The following is an 18285-nucleotide window of genomic DNA, read 5'->3' as shown; positions in this document are numbered from 1 at the left end:
CAGAACAAATGTGGGTTTTGCCGTGGAGATTCTTTACCTAACTATAGAAGGCCTTGTAATTGTCTTTACTATCTACTGCAATTCTGTTTTCATAGCTAGCTTTAGAGGATTTGATGAGGGATCTCAACTTTTTGTTGAGACGAATAAGGGAGTTTTTCCAGTGTTGGGACTTCACCTTATTCCGCATCAGTTTCCTCCTTTTGTTGTAGAGTTTGTGGCGGGGACCACCAGATTGGCTTCCTTTTTTTGGTTGAGAGTGTCTTGGTTCTATTGGGTATGGTAAGATCCATTAATTTGTGTATGTGCTCATACAGTACATCAGTGTATGATTCGGTGGTCATGCAACTATTCTCCATTTGCATGGGTACTGTGAAGTTAGCCACCTCTGTTTTTAGTAGCCCAAAGTTATCTTTGGAGAAGTTTTTTATGGTGGTTACCTTTGCAAGGGTGGGGTTGGGGTAGTGGGAGGGATGTGGATTTCCAAGGTGATTAGTTTGTGGTCGGATAACCAGCAAGGAGTTGACTATTGGTGTAGAGCAACAGTCGCCTAAGTTAGTAATGACCAGGTCAAGGATGTTAATATCTCTAGTGGGGGTAAGAATGAGCTGGTCCAGGCCATTGGAATTAATGAATTCTAGGAAACGTTGGGAAAGTGTATTGCTACATGCGTAGTTTTCCCAGTTAATGGAGGGGTAGTTGAAGTTGCCCAGTATGAGAGTGTTGGGTTGGACCCTAATATTTTCCAGGGTGCTTAGGAACATGGATTGTGAGTCTTGAGACATGGTTGGGGACCTATGGCAGGCTATGACCTGAATTGCTGTCTTACCCAGTGTTAGCTACATCTGAAGTATCTCAGATGCGTTATGTTGGGCTACCAGTCTGGAGGTGTGCGCATCCTTTATGAATATGGAAACACCACCGCCTTTGGAGCTCCGGTCCAAGTTCTGGGGCCGAAAGGTGTGGAATGAGTTATAACCCGGGAGTGCAGGGGTGCTTTCTGCTGCCTTGAACCAGGTCTCTGTTATGGCAGAAATGTCGATGTTCTCCATTTTAAGGAGTGCTTCGAGTGAGTGCATTTTGAGATTTAGACTTCAAGCATTGAGCAGCATGACCCTCAGATTGCATTTGTTTGTAGCTGTTATGGTGGTAATTTGGTCTTTGGAACACCACTATAGGGGTGGCAAGAGGCTTGGCCAGTCTCCGGAAGCCCAACAGTAACAGATGCAGCCTATCACTGGCAAAGCATCAAGGTCTGTTAGTCATGTCATCCCAGGCAGACAGATACTGGATCTCCTTAGAATGACACCAGAAACCTAGCCAATTGTTGAAATCAGTCATTTTCTGCTTGTACTGTGGTATAATTCTGGGTGATGGTAGGATGCTGCTCAGGGATAGGGTCATACTCGCCTGGGTTACATAATCTGAAAGCTCCTCCATACCTCTTTTCATGTAGTCTAAGGAGGTATTTCTCAGGTCATTCACACCCACATGTACAATGATAGAGCCATATTTGTACCCGTTGTTGAGGGACCTGAGTGCGTGCGTGTGTTATGTGGCAGATCCAGGCACCTGACGCGCAGCTGACTGTTACTTTCTCCTTTATTTAACCTAGCGAGTGGGACATCAGTGTGCCTCACTATCGAGTCACCTATGACTAGTGTGTTGGGGATGCTGTTTTGCCTTAGGGGCTTTGGTTGAGTGGCACACTGTTTAGGAGAGTTATGTGTCTTGTGATTAGTGTTGTGTTGTGGTGGTTGAGTGCATTTCTGCCTTGGAGGTCTCTGCTGTTTGGGTAGATTTTTATTGAGAGCCTCCACAAAGGTGGGTGTGTGGTTTGTGTTTTTATGTGAAAACCATGCTGGTATGTGTTCTGGAGGGCTATGTGTTCCATGTGGTGTGGTCGTAGTGTTGACCTTCTCCTTTTGACCAGCTATTCCAGTCCTGGCTGGAGAGTGCATGGCTTCCAGTTTGGATATATAAGTGTATCTCTTGCAAGTCTGAGTGTTGGGAGGTAAGAGGAGAGGGTTGTCAGTGTACATGAGGCAGTTGCTAAATTGCCTCAGGATGCCCAAGTTCACCAGGTTAATAGGAGAAAGCACAGGGAACTGACCTTTAGACATGTCTGGAGGGGTGGGCATTAATAATAAGTACTGGAGCTGTTTCCTTGTAGAATGTTTAGTGCTGATAGCAATTTTGTGTGCTACAATAATAGCCTCCTAATCAACCTTATAATTTTATCAGAGAATCAGAGAATGCAAATGCTTCCATTGTCCTGCTCATAAAGTCCCAGCTTACTCTGTCAAATGCTTTTGCTGCATCAAGACCTACCAACAATGGTGGTATTTTCTTACATTCTGCTTCCCTCTGGCAGATCAGTGTTCTGTTAATGTTGTCAGATGTTTTCGTACCCTCCACAAAACCAAATTAATCCATATCTATCAATTTTGCCATCACTTTCTTGTCATTCATTCAGCCATTATAGAGATAAATGCTTTATAATCATGGTTTAGTATTGAAATAGGCCTGTATGAAGGTGGATCTGATGGATCCTTACCCTCTTTAGGTATTTATTGTTCTATTAATGTTGTCAAATGTTTGTATCCCCTCCACAAAATCACATTGATCCATATCTGTCACTTTTGGCAGCACCTTTGTCATTCTTTTAGAAATGATAGACATAAACACTTTGTAATCTTTCATGGTTTAAAATTGAAATGGGCTGTATGAAACTGGATCTGATGGATCTTTATTGGCTTTAAGTGTTACAACCAGCTTTTTTCCAGGGTGCTGGTGCTTCCCCTCCTTTTAAAAATCTGTTACAATCTTCCTGATCCTTATTATTTTCTTCCCTCTGAGCTTCAAAACTTCCACTGGAATGCCATCTATTCCTGGAGACTTTCTTGGAGACTGGTTGTACATCGCCATTTTTATCTCATCTTCTCCTATCTTAATTGTTAACTGTTGAGCCTCATTTACCTCTAACCTTGGCATATTTAAGTCTTCCATAAATATTTCCACTTGTGCTTTTTCTTGATTTCCCCACTTCTCTGCTTTATACAGATTTTCATAAAATGTCTGAAATATATCTAATACCTCTACAGGATCTCTGGATATTTTTTCTTGTTATAGGCTTCCTAAGCTGGCAACAACCCTTTCTACTTCCTGTTGTATAAGTCATTATGCCAACAGTTTTTGTGCTCTGGCGTTATTATAAAAAAATGTACTCCCTTATTATCTCGGCACTCTGAAATTGCAGATTTTCTTGTTTTGTGAGATTCCCCTTATTCTGCAATACTTTTACATTTGACAGCCCCTCTAAATAATTCTTGTAACTTCTTAACTATATCTCATTTTCTTTTATTTCTACACTATTTTTAAACTCCATTTTCATTTTATCCCACCCACTAGCTATAAATCCTGGAGTACTCATTATCTTCCCTAATAACTCCAGAATAATTTCCAGTACCCATTCCTTAAATTATTCTTTTTTTAGAGGTAGGTGGGGAAGAAGCCAGTGTCTCATCTTCACTTCATTACCCCGCATTTTTATCTTAATAATTATTTTCACATGATCCAAAATAATTATTGGATGTGTGTCAAAGTTCTCAATTAAATACACATGCTCCTGTGAAATATAATTTCTGTCTAATCTTGCTCAGTTATTGTATCTTGAGGACTAATATATAAATTCATTCTGAGCTACTACTGAATTCACAACTTCCACAGCAAACATTTTCATAAATTTCTAAAAAAATGTACCCTCTTTTGATAGATTTTCCCATCATGGCCCCCAGATACAGCCTCACTGCTGCAAATCAAATTCCAGTCCCTACCTACAGGTAATATTTCCTGCTGAAAGCTGATTATTTATCTCAGAATTGTATCCATTGTAGCAGTTTTAGGTGGGATATAAATACATGCCAGTATAATCCTCATTCCTTGCCTGTAGCCCTTTAGTACTACAATTCCACCATTATTTTATTTTCTTCCACTTCTATCACTATTGGAGCTACACTTGCAATTAATATAAGTACTCCCCTTTTCTTTTGTCCCAGATATTCCACTGAATAGCCATTCTGAAATCTTTCTTTATCAAATTCACATGTTCATTTCTTTCTGAATATGTCTTCTGTAGCATAGCTATTTGGACTCTGCATTTTCTAATATAGTTCGTTACTCTTTCATTTTGTATGTATGTGTGAGCCATTCACATTTAAAGATAATATGGAAAGTGTTGTCATTATGTTAAGAAGTTATTTTTCCCACTTGTTATGTGTAACAACTTTTTTAAGCATCTAGTTTTAGCTTGTGTTTTACATACATGCACTAATGTTTGGCAGGTTAATCTTGTAAAGTTGTTTCCTGTCATATCCTTTTGAACATATGTTATATCTTAAAAGACTTTTTGTTTTAATGAAACCCTCAAACAATAAAACAAACACACCCCAGGTCCTATTATCTAAATACTAACACGCAAGGCTATGTACATCTTCAAATAATGAAGTTTAACCCTCCTAATAGGAACAATTGTTCCAGACTGACAGCCAAACTGGGTGGCTTGCATTAACTTATAAGGAAGGTTATCCATGCTAGGATGCACGGTACAGCCTGTTTCTAAATCCCCTAAGTGCTGTTTGTTTTTGTCTCATCTTTATTCTTTTCCCAGATTAGAAAAAACACTTGAATGCTTTCAGAAAACATTATCTCCTAGCCATTGAAAAAAGGAATATTCTGTTTTTATTATCCCCTTATTAGATTGTCTCCATAAAGACTTGAGAACCAGATACACAGTTGTCTCTATTACAAGTACTTGCTAGAAGACAATTTTTAATTATATAACAGTTATTCAGTGTTCTTTTATTTATTTGCTTCCCATTAAAACTTATTATTAGATCAATCCAATGGCCTTAATCTAGTCATTCCACTTTGCAAAAGTAAGAAAAAAGCATATACATTTTTCTTCAGTCATACTCTTTTGTCCAGACTTTTCTTTTCTTTTTACATTGCAGTGTGTATATTTCTTAAAACTAAACAAGGAAAAAGAAAGGAGGGGTGCATATTTGCTTACAGTAAACTCTTTCTTTCCTTTTCTCCCCTCTCCTAAATGTGAATCCAAACATTAATGATATACAGTAGGACTTTATGCTTTGGATTCCAACAAAAGTTTAACAAAGTCAAAGACGTCCAATATTTCTAAATGTTCTTGTTTTATCATATTTCACAAATATAATTAATGCTTTATAATCTCACATTTATTTGTCAATTTCTGAGTTGCTGATTTTCTTCCAGTTGAACTCCATCTTCCAAATCTGTCTCTGGTTCATTTCCAGGACACACCTGGTTCTTCTTGTCAACTCTTGTGCTTATTGGTGTCTCTCAAGCATTTTCCTTTGAAACATTGGAAAAGGTTTTACTGGCATAGTCTCTCTATGGGCTTTATTACCAGAAGAATAATAAGTAGAATCCCCTTCTGTTTGATGGCTCACTTTTTGTTGGGCAAACTTTTGTATTTTCTCCTTACCATGTCCTGCATCAAAACATGACTTTGACCCCCCAGGAAAGAATATTCTGAAACTAGCTGGATCCAGCAGCTTGAATCATACACCTGTTTCTCAACATACTCAGATTAAAAGGAATAAATGTACTCCTCTTCTGTCTGGTGTACAGTGAGTAATCATTTCCTAGAGTCTGTTGTCTCCCACTTTTCGTATTTTGTCCTGCCACAGTTTTATCAGAATCAACTCTTTCTGCAGGTAAGATTGCATTTTTACTATTATAAGGTCTAGGTTGCTCTCTGATGGCCATGTTTGGAGCATACACACAGTGTATCCTTTCTATTAACAACTTCTGCTGTGGAATACCAGTCCAGTTGCTTATTTATGCTTTCATAAAATTAATAGAGTCTGTTCACTCCAGCTTCTCTGGTGCAGCAGAAAATCTTAGGGTTTCCCTGCATGCTATGTCCTCTAATAGTATTATTTTTTGAAGCATCTCTTCTTGTGCAGTCTCGTACTCGGCTAGCCTTTTCTTCATTTTGACTTCTCATTTTTGCAGTTTTGTTCACCTCATCTGAATATCTGTTTAAAGCATCTTCCATTTTCTAGACTATTTGAATTGATGTACTCTTTCATTGTTTCATTTATTTTAATCAGCTTTGAGCAAATTTGACTTTTTCCTGTAGATTACTGGAAGTCAAGTGTTGCAACAAAACTGGAGCTTGCACTGCTCTTTGCTGAACTGCTGCAGGATTCTTCCCAGTCAATGTTATCTCTTTACCTTTTGTGATTGATTTTCTTTCAGGTTCTTTGAATTTATTTTTTGCTGGCATCCAGGCAGTTCACTTACTAGCCAGTTACTGAAATTTTCTGAAAAAAAAACCAAGTTCACTGACTCTTTTTTTCTGAGTTTCTGTTTTCACATTGGGAGAGCTAAAATTAAGCTGTTACTCACTGTAGCCATTTGGAAGTTGGCAATACAGAGAATTTGATAATTCAAGGAGAAAGTACCAACCAAATTGTAGAAAATGTATGGGAGATGACCATTTTTGGTTGATTACCCTTTAATTATAAATGGAGGGAATAGTGAAAAAAGTGACAGGGAGCAAATAGAACAAAAATCAAGGGAGAAATTGTTAAATAAAGAAATAGAACTGGATCAGACAGTGGACAACTATAACTGGGAAACTGGGACAATATAGCAAAAAAGGTACAACAAGGATTAAATGTAAAAACTGAGGGAGAAAATATAAGGAAAGAAGATACAAAGGGGGTTTTGATTGGGAATAAATATGATTTACTTGACACCAAGGAGGAAGAAGTGGGATAGGTTAGTGGAGAATCAGAATGGCAGAAGACAAACCCCACAGTGGTAGTGCAAGGGGAGGAAATAAAAACAAAATATGGGGTAAAAAAGAAGAAATACAGGAAACAGTTTTATATTAATGTGGTCTAGTTAACTGTAAACAGTAAAAAGAATGACATGAGAAGAATGTTTGTGTATGGTTGGAATAAAAGGATTGATGCATATGTAATTTCTTTATAGGAATAATGATGGATGGAGATAAGAAAAAAGGAAAGGCTTGAACTGATGTGGGTGGGGTTGTGGAGAGTTGTGTGAATACAGATAAGGATTTTAAGATACAGTTTTGGGACTGCAATGCTTGTTAAACTGAAGACGTGAACATTGTGTGCATAATAGTACTGTCAGTTAGGGTGTGAGTACAAGATTTAAGAAAAAAATGAAGCCTGTAAGATTAATTGTACTATATGCATATACAAATGTGGGAGAGAAAAACAATGTTTGATATAAAAATAGGTGATAGTCAAATTGTATGTAATTATATTATACCATTTTCATTGTAATTTAAGGAAAGAAAAAAGTCAAAATGACAAAGTATGTTAAAACAATGAAAGAGGTGATGAAAAATAATTTACATATAAAAGAGAGAATTTACATATGGCACTAGATTATGTAATTTATTCACAGGATATGAAATAAATTGATGGAGAAAGTAAAGAATCATGTTTTTCTAACTACAGAACAGTATGGACAGTCATAAGGAAAAATGAAATAGAGAAGATAAAGGGATAAAAAATTAACAGGTAATAAGTTAAATAAGGAATATATGCAAAAAGAAAAGAAGGAATTGTGGAAGGAAATTCTAACAGTGAAACCATTTTACAGAGTATAACATACTGGTGGATAATGTACAAAAAAACTATAAAACATTTCATTCAGACACAGAGAAATGAAGGGGAAGTATGAGAAAAGGAAAATTGTGAAAAATTATGAGTGATAAGAAGTAGTAACTATGAGAAGGGGAGATAAACTATATAAATATAATGAACAATTTAAAGGATTGTTAGAAGTTCTGTTTGAAATGGAAAAATAATAAGTAACACATTTTTAGATAAATAAGTAAAATATAATGAAAGGAAGTGGAGATTATGAAAAACAAGGATGGGGAATTAAAATATAAACAGGAAGAGATTGTTATTATTGTGTACGAGAAGAATTTTGTTGAAGAAATATATGGAAAGTAGAAAAAAGGTAGCAAAAGAAAAAAGAAATTCTAAGAAAGAAAGTGGAAGTGACAAATTATGGGAATGAGGAATCTATTCGTATGCCAAATGGTTTAGAGTATCATAAGACAATGATTGAGTCAGAAAAGAAAGGATATTTTGAAAGAAACAAATAGATGAAGGAAGAAATAAAAGATGAAATTAGTGAAGGTGTAATAAAGTTTATATGGAAAAATGGGAAAAAAGAAGAAATAAAAACAAACTGGATGTCAATAACACTGAGGAATACAGATTATATTTTTTATGGAAGCTATTCATAAAAGACTAGGATTTTGGATGAAGTAATAACTGTGAGTGCATATATAGTAAGGAAAAAATGTAAGTGAACTGTTTATGATAATAAAAGAGGTAGTAGAAAACACAGAAGATGTGAAAGGGGGTCTATATTACATGGTCGAATGCTTAGGTGATCGAACACCTAAACATCGAACTTATAATATCGAAAGCAAAAAAACATTGAACAGATGATTTAATGCAGGGAAAGAGTTCCCTTGAATGTTTGCTGGATTCTTCCATTTTGTCTACTGTAGAGCAATCTCAGAGTTGGTATATTTAGTTGGGGTGGGGGGCCAAAACCCCCCACTTAGTTTGGGTGTAAGTTTATTTTTTTTTCTGTTGCCGACCGATGTGTTTTCCTGCCTCGTTCGACGTTTTTGGGTTCGATATTACAAATTTGATGTTTAGGTTTTTGATCACCTAAGCTTTCGATCTTGTAATATAGATGCATGAAAGGTAAAGGAAGAATGCGGCATGTGATGTGGTAAAAGCTTTTGTTAGTATAACTCATAATGAAATGTGGAATATTTTGAAATAATATGGTATAGGTAAAAAAATGCTAACAGTTATTTAGTCAGTTTATAAAGTATCTCTGGTGTCTGTGATTGTGAATAAGATGGTCAGGAAATATTAAGATGGGGAATGAAACAGTGATGTAGATTATCTAAGGCACGGGCATGTAACAAAGTCATTTTAGTCCTTGGACATTGGCAGTTGCGAAGGTTGTGCCATGAATGGCTAGGCTTAAAAAGGTTCTGATGCCATTAGTCTAGCTATGAGCCTATAAATATGTGTCTGTTTGTGATGGTAATGAATGTGATCATTAGAACCTGTGAGAATGTTCTAGAAGAAGGGTAATAATGGAATAAGATTTCCAGTAATGTTATCTTATGCAAATGACTTAGCATTAATAACAAACAATAATGTGTATATTAGAGAAGTGATTATTTAAACTAAAGTATTACTTGGAAGAGTAGGCTTACATAAAAAAGTGCAAAGGATTTGGAGAAGTATCATAGATTGGGGAATTCATTTCACAAAAAATTAAATTATTGTATTAGATGTGATACTTGGAAAATGTCAGGTAGTGGTAGAACAAATGTCAAATACATATGTATCGGAGAACTTAGCTTACTTATATGCTATATGTATGTTTTATGGTTTTCTGGAGAAAGAACTATTAGACTTATTTTAGTTTCTTATGGGGTTAAAAATTAAATCCAATGAAAGGTGAAACAGTAAGAAAATTTGGAGATGAATTTAATAAATCTTTTTTTTTTTTTTTTTTGCTTTAATGCATTTATTTTGGATGTTAAAACGGTACTTCACAAAAGTAGTTTGATGATAGGAATGTTATTGTTTATAACCCATTATAATGTATGGGAAGAAATAAAATAAAAGAAAAGGAAATAGGAATGTGAAAATATGGATGGCAAAGACAATGAAAAAGGATAAAGATAATAGAAAATTTAATTAAATTATACTCAAAGAAATAGGAAATGTTAGTACAATACAATAAAATAATGAAGGGACTGTTTTGTATTTCCATGGAGAAAATATGTCAAAGATACAACTAAAGAAAGACCAAACAAAATTTTGATTGTTTTATGAGGGGGTGGGTACATATTTTTGGAAACTGGTGTTGGATAAACTGGCTGTGAAGGGAAATATGACATATTTGAGGAAAAGTAATGTAAGATATGTGAAATTAAAGAAACACTACAACATTGTTTTCTGGACTGCAGAGGAAACAAGACTTTTTGCAGTGTGTTTCCAAAAGTAATTATAAAAGAAAAGGATTTGAAAACATGGTCATAAATATTTTATAAATGGGATAAGGTTTTATTTATGACAATATGTTGTTTGTGGAAAAGATTTTATGAAGAATTGTTGTATAGCATGACAAAATGACACTAAAGAATGTTAAAAATAAAAATATGGTTGTGGTTGAAGGGATCAGGTGGGTAATTAATGAATAATAGTAAAGTGTATATACTGTGTAAGGATATGATATATGAAATGTGTAAATAACGGGCAAAAGTACAAATAAAACAACCCCTGCTCTTTTTGATAGATGCCATCAGATCTTTTCCATCCACCTGAGCTACCACCAACTCAAGCATGTTGGGACCTTGGTTTAACATCTCCTCCAAAGGACAGCACACTCTAAAGTAGAGCACCCTTCCCTTATGCTGCACCGCAGTGTCAAAACTGGAAAATTTATTGAAGTACCTGGTATGGGGAGAAGAATGCACACCAAAGGCAAGTTGCTACCTATGCTTGAGTACAAAAAAGTATGCTATTTAGTCACTGTTAACAAATAATCTGCAACTATTTTTTGTCCTGCCCAATTCACCCCACCCCCATCTTCCAGGTTGCTTTATCTTTCCCATTTATTCCCCTTAAAACCTATGACAGAAACACAGAGAGCTATCACACTATGGAAAACATTTATTATGTCCTATCCACTGACACTCCACCCCCAGATTGCAACCATTCTAAGTCCCACAACTGTGAGAAATCTGTGATTCTTTGTACCTGGGATGCACATAGGATAGATTCTCTCACTGGGGGGTTACTTTCTAGCAGCTCTTCTAGACTTCCTAGGGCCTTGATGGCAGCCGCTTGACCCTCACCCTTATATTGCAACAGGTGATTTGTCTTTCAGCTTTTCATGCTACCAACCCTTCTGTTGACTTTCCAGGACTTAGGTCACTAATAAGACCTGACTAACATGGGCACTCTGTCATTGCATCACTGAGATGGCTATAAAATGAGTGTTGAAAAATCATCTTCTTAGTTTTATTTTAAATGAGTGACTTTGTGTAGCAGACCCAGCGATATTCATACGAGACCTTTCAGTACATAAGAATGGATAATGTAAAACAGAATAACTGTACAGAAAAAAGACTGTTGGGATAGTGCAAATAGCTCAGTTTCTAGTGAACTTACCCCTTTAAGCATGAGACTCAGTCATTCTGGAGATGACCAATTTCCTGAAGTCCATTTGGATGAGACTGAATGCCAGTGGTGCTTCAAAAAACATAAAGATGTCGGAAGTTACAGTTTATATGCAAGGCTTTGCAATCCCATAGTTAGGTTTTGTCAGAAGGGGCTGAAGCATGCTGCAGGATGGGTATGGGAGGGTGCTTTCCACACAGAAGAAGTTGAGGCCAATTTTAATCAAAGCATGTTCTGTCAAGATGCTTCCAATGGAATGAACTTTGACTTATCATTTGTTAAAATAATCAGCATCCTTTAATTTTAGAGAATTAGTCATTTTTTATGCAGATGTAGCCACTGTGGTGCAGTGGTAGCATTGTTGCCTCATAGCAAGAGGTTCTCCCATTCGATTCTCGGCTGGAGCGCCTTATGTGTGGAGTCTGCATGTCCTCCCTGTGGTCGAGTGGCGTTCAAAAGACATGTGTGAATGGGCGTGCCTTTGTTGAAGGTTGGGCTGGCACCTCAGCACCATAAAAATTGACTGCCAATCTTTAGCAGACTGGAGTTCCGCTGTGGCGACCCCTAACCGGGAAAAGCCGAAAGAAAAACAAGTAATTTTTTATGCAGATATATGAAAATGTTATATTCATCACTGCTGCTATACAGACCTGTCAGAATGGAAAGACTCACTCAAATTGCTAGCTCATGTTGCACTTCAGAATTTCCTTAAGTTTCTACATTTCACAGTGGTATAAGTCAACTTTACTAATTTATAAAATGGTAAGTTATGAAAATAAACTCATGTAAGAACATGTATATGAAATGTAATTCCATATTTTGCCATTTTTTCTTATAGCTTTACTTGGTAGTTCTTGAAGTCTGACTGCTTTAATTTTTTCTATATTTACATTAGGAACCATTGACAAAATTAAGAGCAGTCTGTCCACATTCTTTAGAAGGAGACTGGGGTTGGAAACTGAGACATCTGCATACAGAGGTTAAAGAACAACTGGAAAGGTACTGTATATGAAAATGAAATTATCATAGAACCAAGTAGTCAATGACAGAAAGAAATATGCTTATCAAGCTATAAATCAATGTAGTACATACAAATGACTGAGAGAATGAGGTGAATATTATTGATATAAGCCTGTGTCTTTCAGGTTTCACCTTCACACTGTTTTCCTCTGCATAACTGTTCGGTACTCTAGAGTTATAGATAAAAATATGAACTATTCCTAATGCACCTTAATAAGTAATCAAAAAAGATGCATAACATTTTGTCATAATTAAATCTTGCCCTGTAAAGTATGCATAAGAAACATTCACTATTATAATGTGATACTATGTTTGATGTCTGTTGATGTAACCCTCAATGTAATGATCCAGTAAAACATTCTTAAATTTACTTGGTACTAAAAAAGTTTTTATATTTGCAGCAATGCAGTTTCTTACTCAAAACAAGCCATCTCAAATATTAATAGTCGCACTCATCCACAGATTTCTGTAATCCCATTCCCACTACTGTGAAATTTTAGTACAACTCTCCTGTGTCATTCCCTGACTTTAGAACAGTGTCACATACCCATTTTGTGAGCATCCCTGTCTGAAACAGATGTAAGCAACAAGTGCAGTTTACTGAAAATAAGCAGATGAATGTTTTTAGAGCCAAATAAATAAGAAAGTAAATGCATGAGTAAATAAAATGTACTAACTCTAGTAATTGTCAGATCCACACCCAAACTAACATGATGTCGTGAGTATGCCCAATCCATCATTGTTTCTGGATACTGAGAGGTGGCTAGTGTCATTATAGCAAATAAAAAAAAAATCTGATTTTTTTTTTATTAACTTGAATGATTAAATTGCTCATTCTAGTTTTATTCTTTACTGTCTACATCAGTGTTTCACTGAAAATCCATCCCCTAGCCATATTAAAATCTGAAGCTAGGAGGCCATCTTCTTCAATGGTGAGATACATGTCCTCACTTGTTGGAGGTGAACTGTGAAGTGACATAAAGGCTAGAATGCATTTAATTCAGCTTTTCAGCTTCAAAGCATTTGCCAATGATAAAATTGCATTAGTAAGATGACTGCCTTTTGATATTCTGGTCCCTGATTTTGAGCAGGAATCTTTTGTTGCATCAGTGGGAATATATTCAAGTCAATTTATCAGACTTAGTACAAAATATTTTTGCACATAGTATATGTACTAACTGCGAGATCACCAAAATAATTATTCGGTTTCCTGCAAGGCTGAGTAACCTTATAGTTAGCATTTATAGAATTACAGGGGTGTGGGAGGTGCTGGGAGCTTGCTTCATCTGCACACTTTTTTTTTACAAATTTACACCATATTCAAGTAAGGGTGTAGCAACAAATTTATAAATTTGGCTGCTTTGTTCTATTGGCTAAAATATTAGGAGAATATAAAAATAATTGATGTTAAAAATTTAGATCCCTACTGCAGTAGTCTAAACTATTTGGATTACACCCTTGCCTAGGATACTACACTTTTGAAACAGTGGTCTATTGAAACATCTGCTGTTATAGTAACTTTACTTACACAACTGTGATTTATTTGTCTTCCTGTAACTAATCTTGCAAACCCATTTCAGTTGCTATTTTATAAATGCAAATATCAACTCTTATTTCAAGTCTTGCTCCTTACATATACCAACATTCAGACTGTTTCTTTTTTTTCAAATATATACCACCTCTTACTATTAGCTGTGCAAACAATTATTAGCTAATGACATGTCAGTTTTTTGTGATAACACAGTTTCTTTTTTTTTTCCAATATCTTTATTTGGATTTTCATAATGAAATATAAAAAAGCTTTTTCAACATGTGATGAGCATAATAATTACATAGAGAAAGCTTTGTTTATAACACTTTGAAGTATTAACAGAAAAAAGAAAATAACATAACAACTATGTACACTGAGTGGCAAGTGCCATAATATAAGTTCAACTAATACAATAACAAAAGTACATAGCAGTATGGTGTCAGAGATAAAAATTAAAGAAAAACATGACGTTAGCAATAAAACTTCTCTTTAACTCATCTTAACATGGAGATGTGCCTAGTTGAAATTATTGGAGTATGTGATCAAAACATGTTTTCCATAGCTGTGCTTAATAAGATCATTTGCTTTCGTTGCTAACTATTAATTTATCAGCCATTATATATTTAATTACCATCTGCTTGAAGCCATTCCATGATATATTTGATCTATGAAGCCAGTTTTGTGAGATATATAGCTTCATCAATGAAAAAAGGGTAATTAGGATATGTAGTTTTCATTTAGATAGATCCATAGGGTAAATGTGTAAAATAGAGAATTCCCAAGAGACAGTAGTCTTTTTGTACCCCATTTTTCAAGTCTAGTGCTTATTAAGCACCATTAACTTATATGAATATTTACAGCTCCAGAATATAAGCAAAATGTCTGCTCTTCAGTCTTGAGAATATAGACAATTAGGAGAAGATGAGGAATAATATTTATTGAATTTGACAGGAGTTAAATAGGCATTATTAACTGTCATGAATTGGGTATACATGAGTTTTTTTTAAAGGGATTAGTTTTAAACAAAGCTGAATTGATTGAGATTTCTGATTACATTGAGTTTCAGATTGCATCGTGGGCCAATAGTCTGAGTATAGGATATTATCTTTATATTTAATATCTGTAATTAATTCCTTACAGAGATTTATATTATTATCATCTATTTTTGGATCTTCTAATAGCGTTGATGTCATTTCTTTAATTTGCTTTAGTATAACTAGATAGCTTTTAGGAAGGTTTAATGCATTTCTGAGATTATTAGTAGAAGATTTTTATAATGAATATCTAATATTTTCATTTCTCTGATTAAGGGGTAATTTCAGGTTTAACAAAGAGTTATTTAATTTAAGATTTGGATTGAGGTGGAGTGGCTGGAAAATGTTAAAAGGATTTGTTAGATTTGATAATATTTTGCAAGATAGTTATATTTTTAGGCAGTTATTTAGTTTGATTCCATCCATATTTTCTTTATTGAGGAAGGGTAGGGCCTTAGGGTTGATTTTGGAACCAGTTACTAGATTATGCCATATTTTTACCCAAATAGGGCTTCATTTTGTTTTAGTTGGACAATAATCAGAGATTGTTATAATTCTACTAGCATTTATTATGTCATAATAGAATTTAAAATCTGGGAGATCTAAACCACCAATCCTTTTGGGATGAATCATTTTTGATAGCTAATAAGGATTGATTTGGGTTCCAAAGAAATTTAGATTAACATTTAAGATTTTGAAAACAATTTTTTAGGTATAATTATTTTAGTTGTGCTAAATCAAAACAGTAATCTAAATAGTATATTCATTTTAGTAATAGCCACCTTTGACAATAGAGGGACTTTTAATTTGCCCCCCTCTGAGGATATCCTGTTCATTAGCTGTCCAATGTTTCATAAAACTAATCTGGTAATTTTTTTTTTGTGTTGTGATAAAAAAACATACCCAAATGTTTCAAAGTGTCATTTAACTTAATTCCCGACTCTGTAAAGTAATTAGTTAAGTTATAGTTTGGGTTTAAAGGAAAAATAGATGATTTATTCATGTTAAGTTTGTAATGTTGAATATATTTAAATAGAATGCTGAATTTTGGGTAGATCAGTATTAGGTAAAGTAAAATAAAGGCTTACGTCATCAGCCAAGGCTGTTAGTGTAAGCTTTATATTATTTATTGCAGGAAGATAGTGAAAAGTTCTTTGAAGTATAAGAAGGAAGAGCAGTTTTATATAGATATTAAATATATATGGGGATAATGGGCAACCTTGTCTTGTGCTGCTAATATTTTTTTATTGGAGAAGAAGCAGTTTTATTACCATGTAAAGTATTGTGTGCATTTGTATAAAGAATTTAATTGTGTTAATAAAAGTTTGTGGTAGACACAAAATACATCATTATTGAAAAAAGAAAATCTAGGTTGAGTCTATCAAAAGCTTTGGAAGCATCAAGAGCAAGTGTGAATATTGAATTATTCTTTCAACTAGATAGAGAAATCAGGGTGTCCAGAATTAATGCATGGTCACAGGTTTGTCTACCCTGAAGAAAACTTGATTGGTTAGGTGAAAATATACTCTGTAGTAAAGTTTTCAATCTGCTTGCCAGTAATGAGGCAGATATCTTAATGCCCAAGTTTATAAGGGAAACTGTTCTATAATGTGATAGATCTTTAGTGTCAATATTTTCCTTTGGAATAAAGATTGTTTTAGAATTATTTAAATACAGGTCCATTATACCATTTTCTTTAATGTAATTGAATAGATGCAATAGGATTTTTTTTTAATATTTTGAATAAAAGTTTTTTAAAAAGCTGCTGTATATCCATCAGGTTCAGGGGCTTTGCCCACTTTAATATTATGTATTATGTATAGTATTTCCTGTAATGTGAAAGGAGCTGTATGAAAGTCCCATTGACTTTGGTTAAGTTTGGGGAAAAAAACTATCTGGTTTAGAAATTGATCTTTTTCTTGAAAAGTACATAATAAGTTTTGCTCTCCATATGTTTGAGAATAGATTTGTTTAAAAAGTCTTATTTTGATATATGATTTTGGTTATTAATGGAGAAGCTTTGTTAATATTAATCATTCTTGGTAGTATTTTTGATGGAACTTGTGTCCCTTCAGAATATCTAGCCACCATTTTCATTTCATTGAATGATACTTGCTTTGTATAAAGTGGGTAAAGTTCTTTCTGAAGATCATTTTTTTTTATAGTAGAGCTATAATTTTTATGAAGTTCCTCTTCAAGATCGTTGATTTTTCCCTTCACTGTTACTTCATTTGATGTATAGATTTTTTATAATAAGTTGCTTTATTGATAAATATGCCCCTAATTTGGGCCTTAGCAGCAGTCCATTGTATATCAAAAGGAGTATATGAGAACTAGGAGGGATGTTTGTAATCTCATCAAGTACCTCATTAATTGCCTTAACATCATCTTTCTGGAGTAACGAGGGGTTAAGAGTCTAGTTATAACCTTTCTCAATAGTATGTGCTGCACTAGACCAATTAACGGTAAGTGAAAATCTATAATAGTCCAGGGGGAAAAACATGGTATGATATAGAAGTTAATGTTAGATCTCAAAAATATTTCTGAGATTAATAAGTCCAGCCTCACCCAAGTTTTATAGCAATGTGAGTAAAAAGTAAATTTCTCTGATACTTCATTTCTCTTCTGAAAGTTAAAGGGGTCAAATAAGGTAAAACCTATTTTAGATCAGAAATTGCTGTTGAAGCATGCGTGTTATATGATTTACTTCTAATAGTCCTATCAAATGTAGGCTCACCAACTGCATTCCAATCTCCCCCTAAAATATAATAATAGTTAAGGAGTTGGTTAGAATGTTATAAATTGACATTATAAATTTATATTATTTAGTACAGGGTGCATATAAGTTCAGTAATAGTACACACTTATCAAGAAATTAGTTTTTTAAGAATACATAACACCATCTCCTTTCCTCATCTGAGTTATACTGTAATATATTATCCTTTAAAGATTTTTTGAGAATAATTGCAACCCTAGAGCTATTTGATTTTCTGCCTGATTCACCTATAGTTCCAATCCACATTTTACCCAGCTCTTGAGTCCATTGATCAGTCATTATGTTAGTCTCTTGAACAAAAATTATTTCAGTCTTTGATTTAAATGTTGCATGAAAAAATAAGCTTCTTTTCTGTTTCATTTGTATACCTTTCACATTCCATGAATCAGTTGTCCACATTAACACTGCCATTAAGATTGTACCAAGAGATGGTGAAATAGTGTTTTAAGAAATCATAAGAATAATTTGCATTGCATAAGTTTAAATATAAGAAAAATTACACATTGCGTTATGCTCTTCCTGGTACCTACTTGTGCCTAACCACACTCCAAAAAAGCCAGGAAGAGAATAAACTAACAGTGTATAAAGAACCATATAAGTAAATTA

The 18285-nt window shown here is 34.4% G+C and overlaps 1 protein-coding gene across 1 annotated transcript in view; it reads left to right on the top strand.

Annotated features, from left to right (window-relative positions):
• Positions 1-18285, top strand: part of LOC122787923 (dynein beta chain, flagellar outer arm-like) — a 5188001-nt gene that overhangs the window by 405097 nt on the left and 4764619 nt on the right. Inside the window, exon 15 of the mRNA XM_044054850.1 lies at positions 12214-12317. Within this exon, the coding sequence (XP_043910785.1) occupies positions 12214-12317 (104 nt within the window). The remainder of the gene's footprint in view (positions 1-12213; positions 12318-18285) is intronic.

Source organism: Protopterus annectens, chromosome 13.part0, assembly GCF_019279795.1.
Source record: "Protopterus annectens isolate FY-2018-M chromosome 13.part0, PAN1.0, whole genome shotgun sequence".
In the NCBI taxonomy this organism is placed as follows: Eukaryota; Metazoa; Chordata; order Ceratodontiformes; family Protopteridae; genus Protopterus; species Protopterus annectens.
This window is presented reverse-complemented; position numbering and strand designations above follow the sequence as displayed.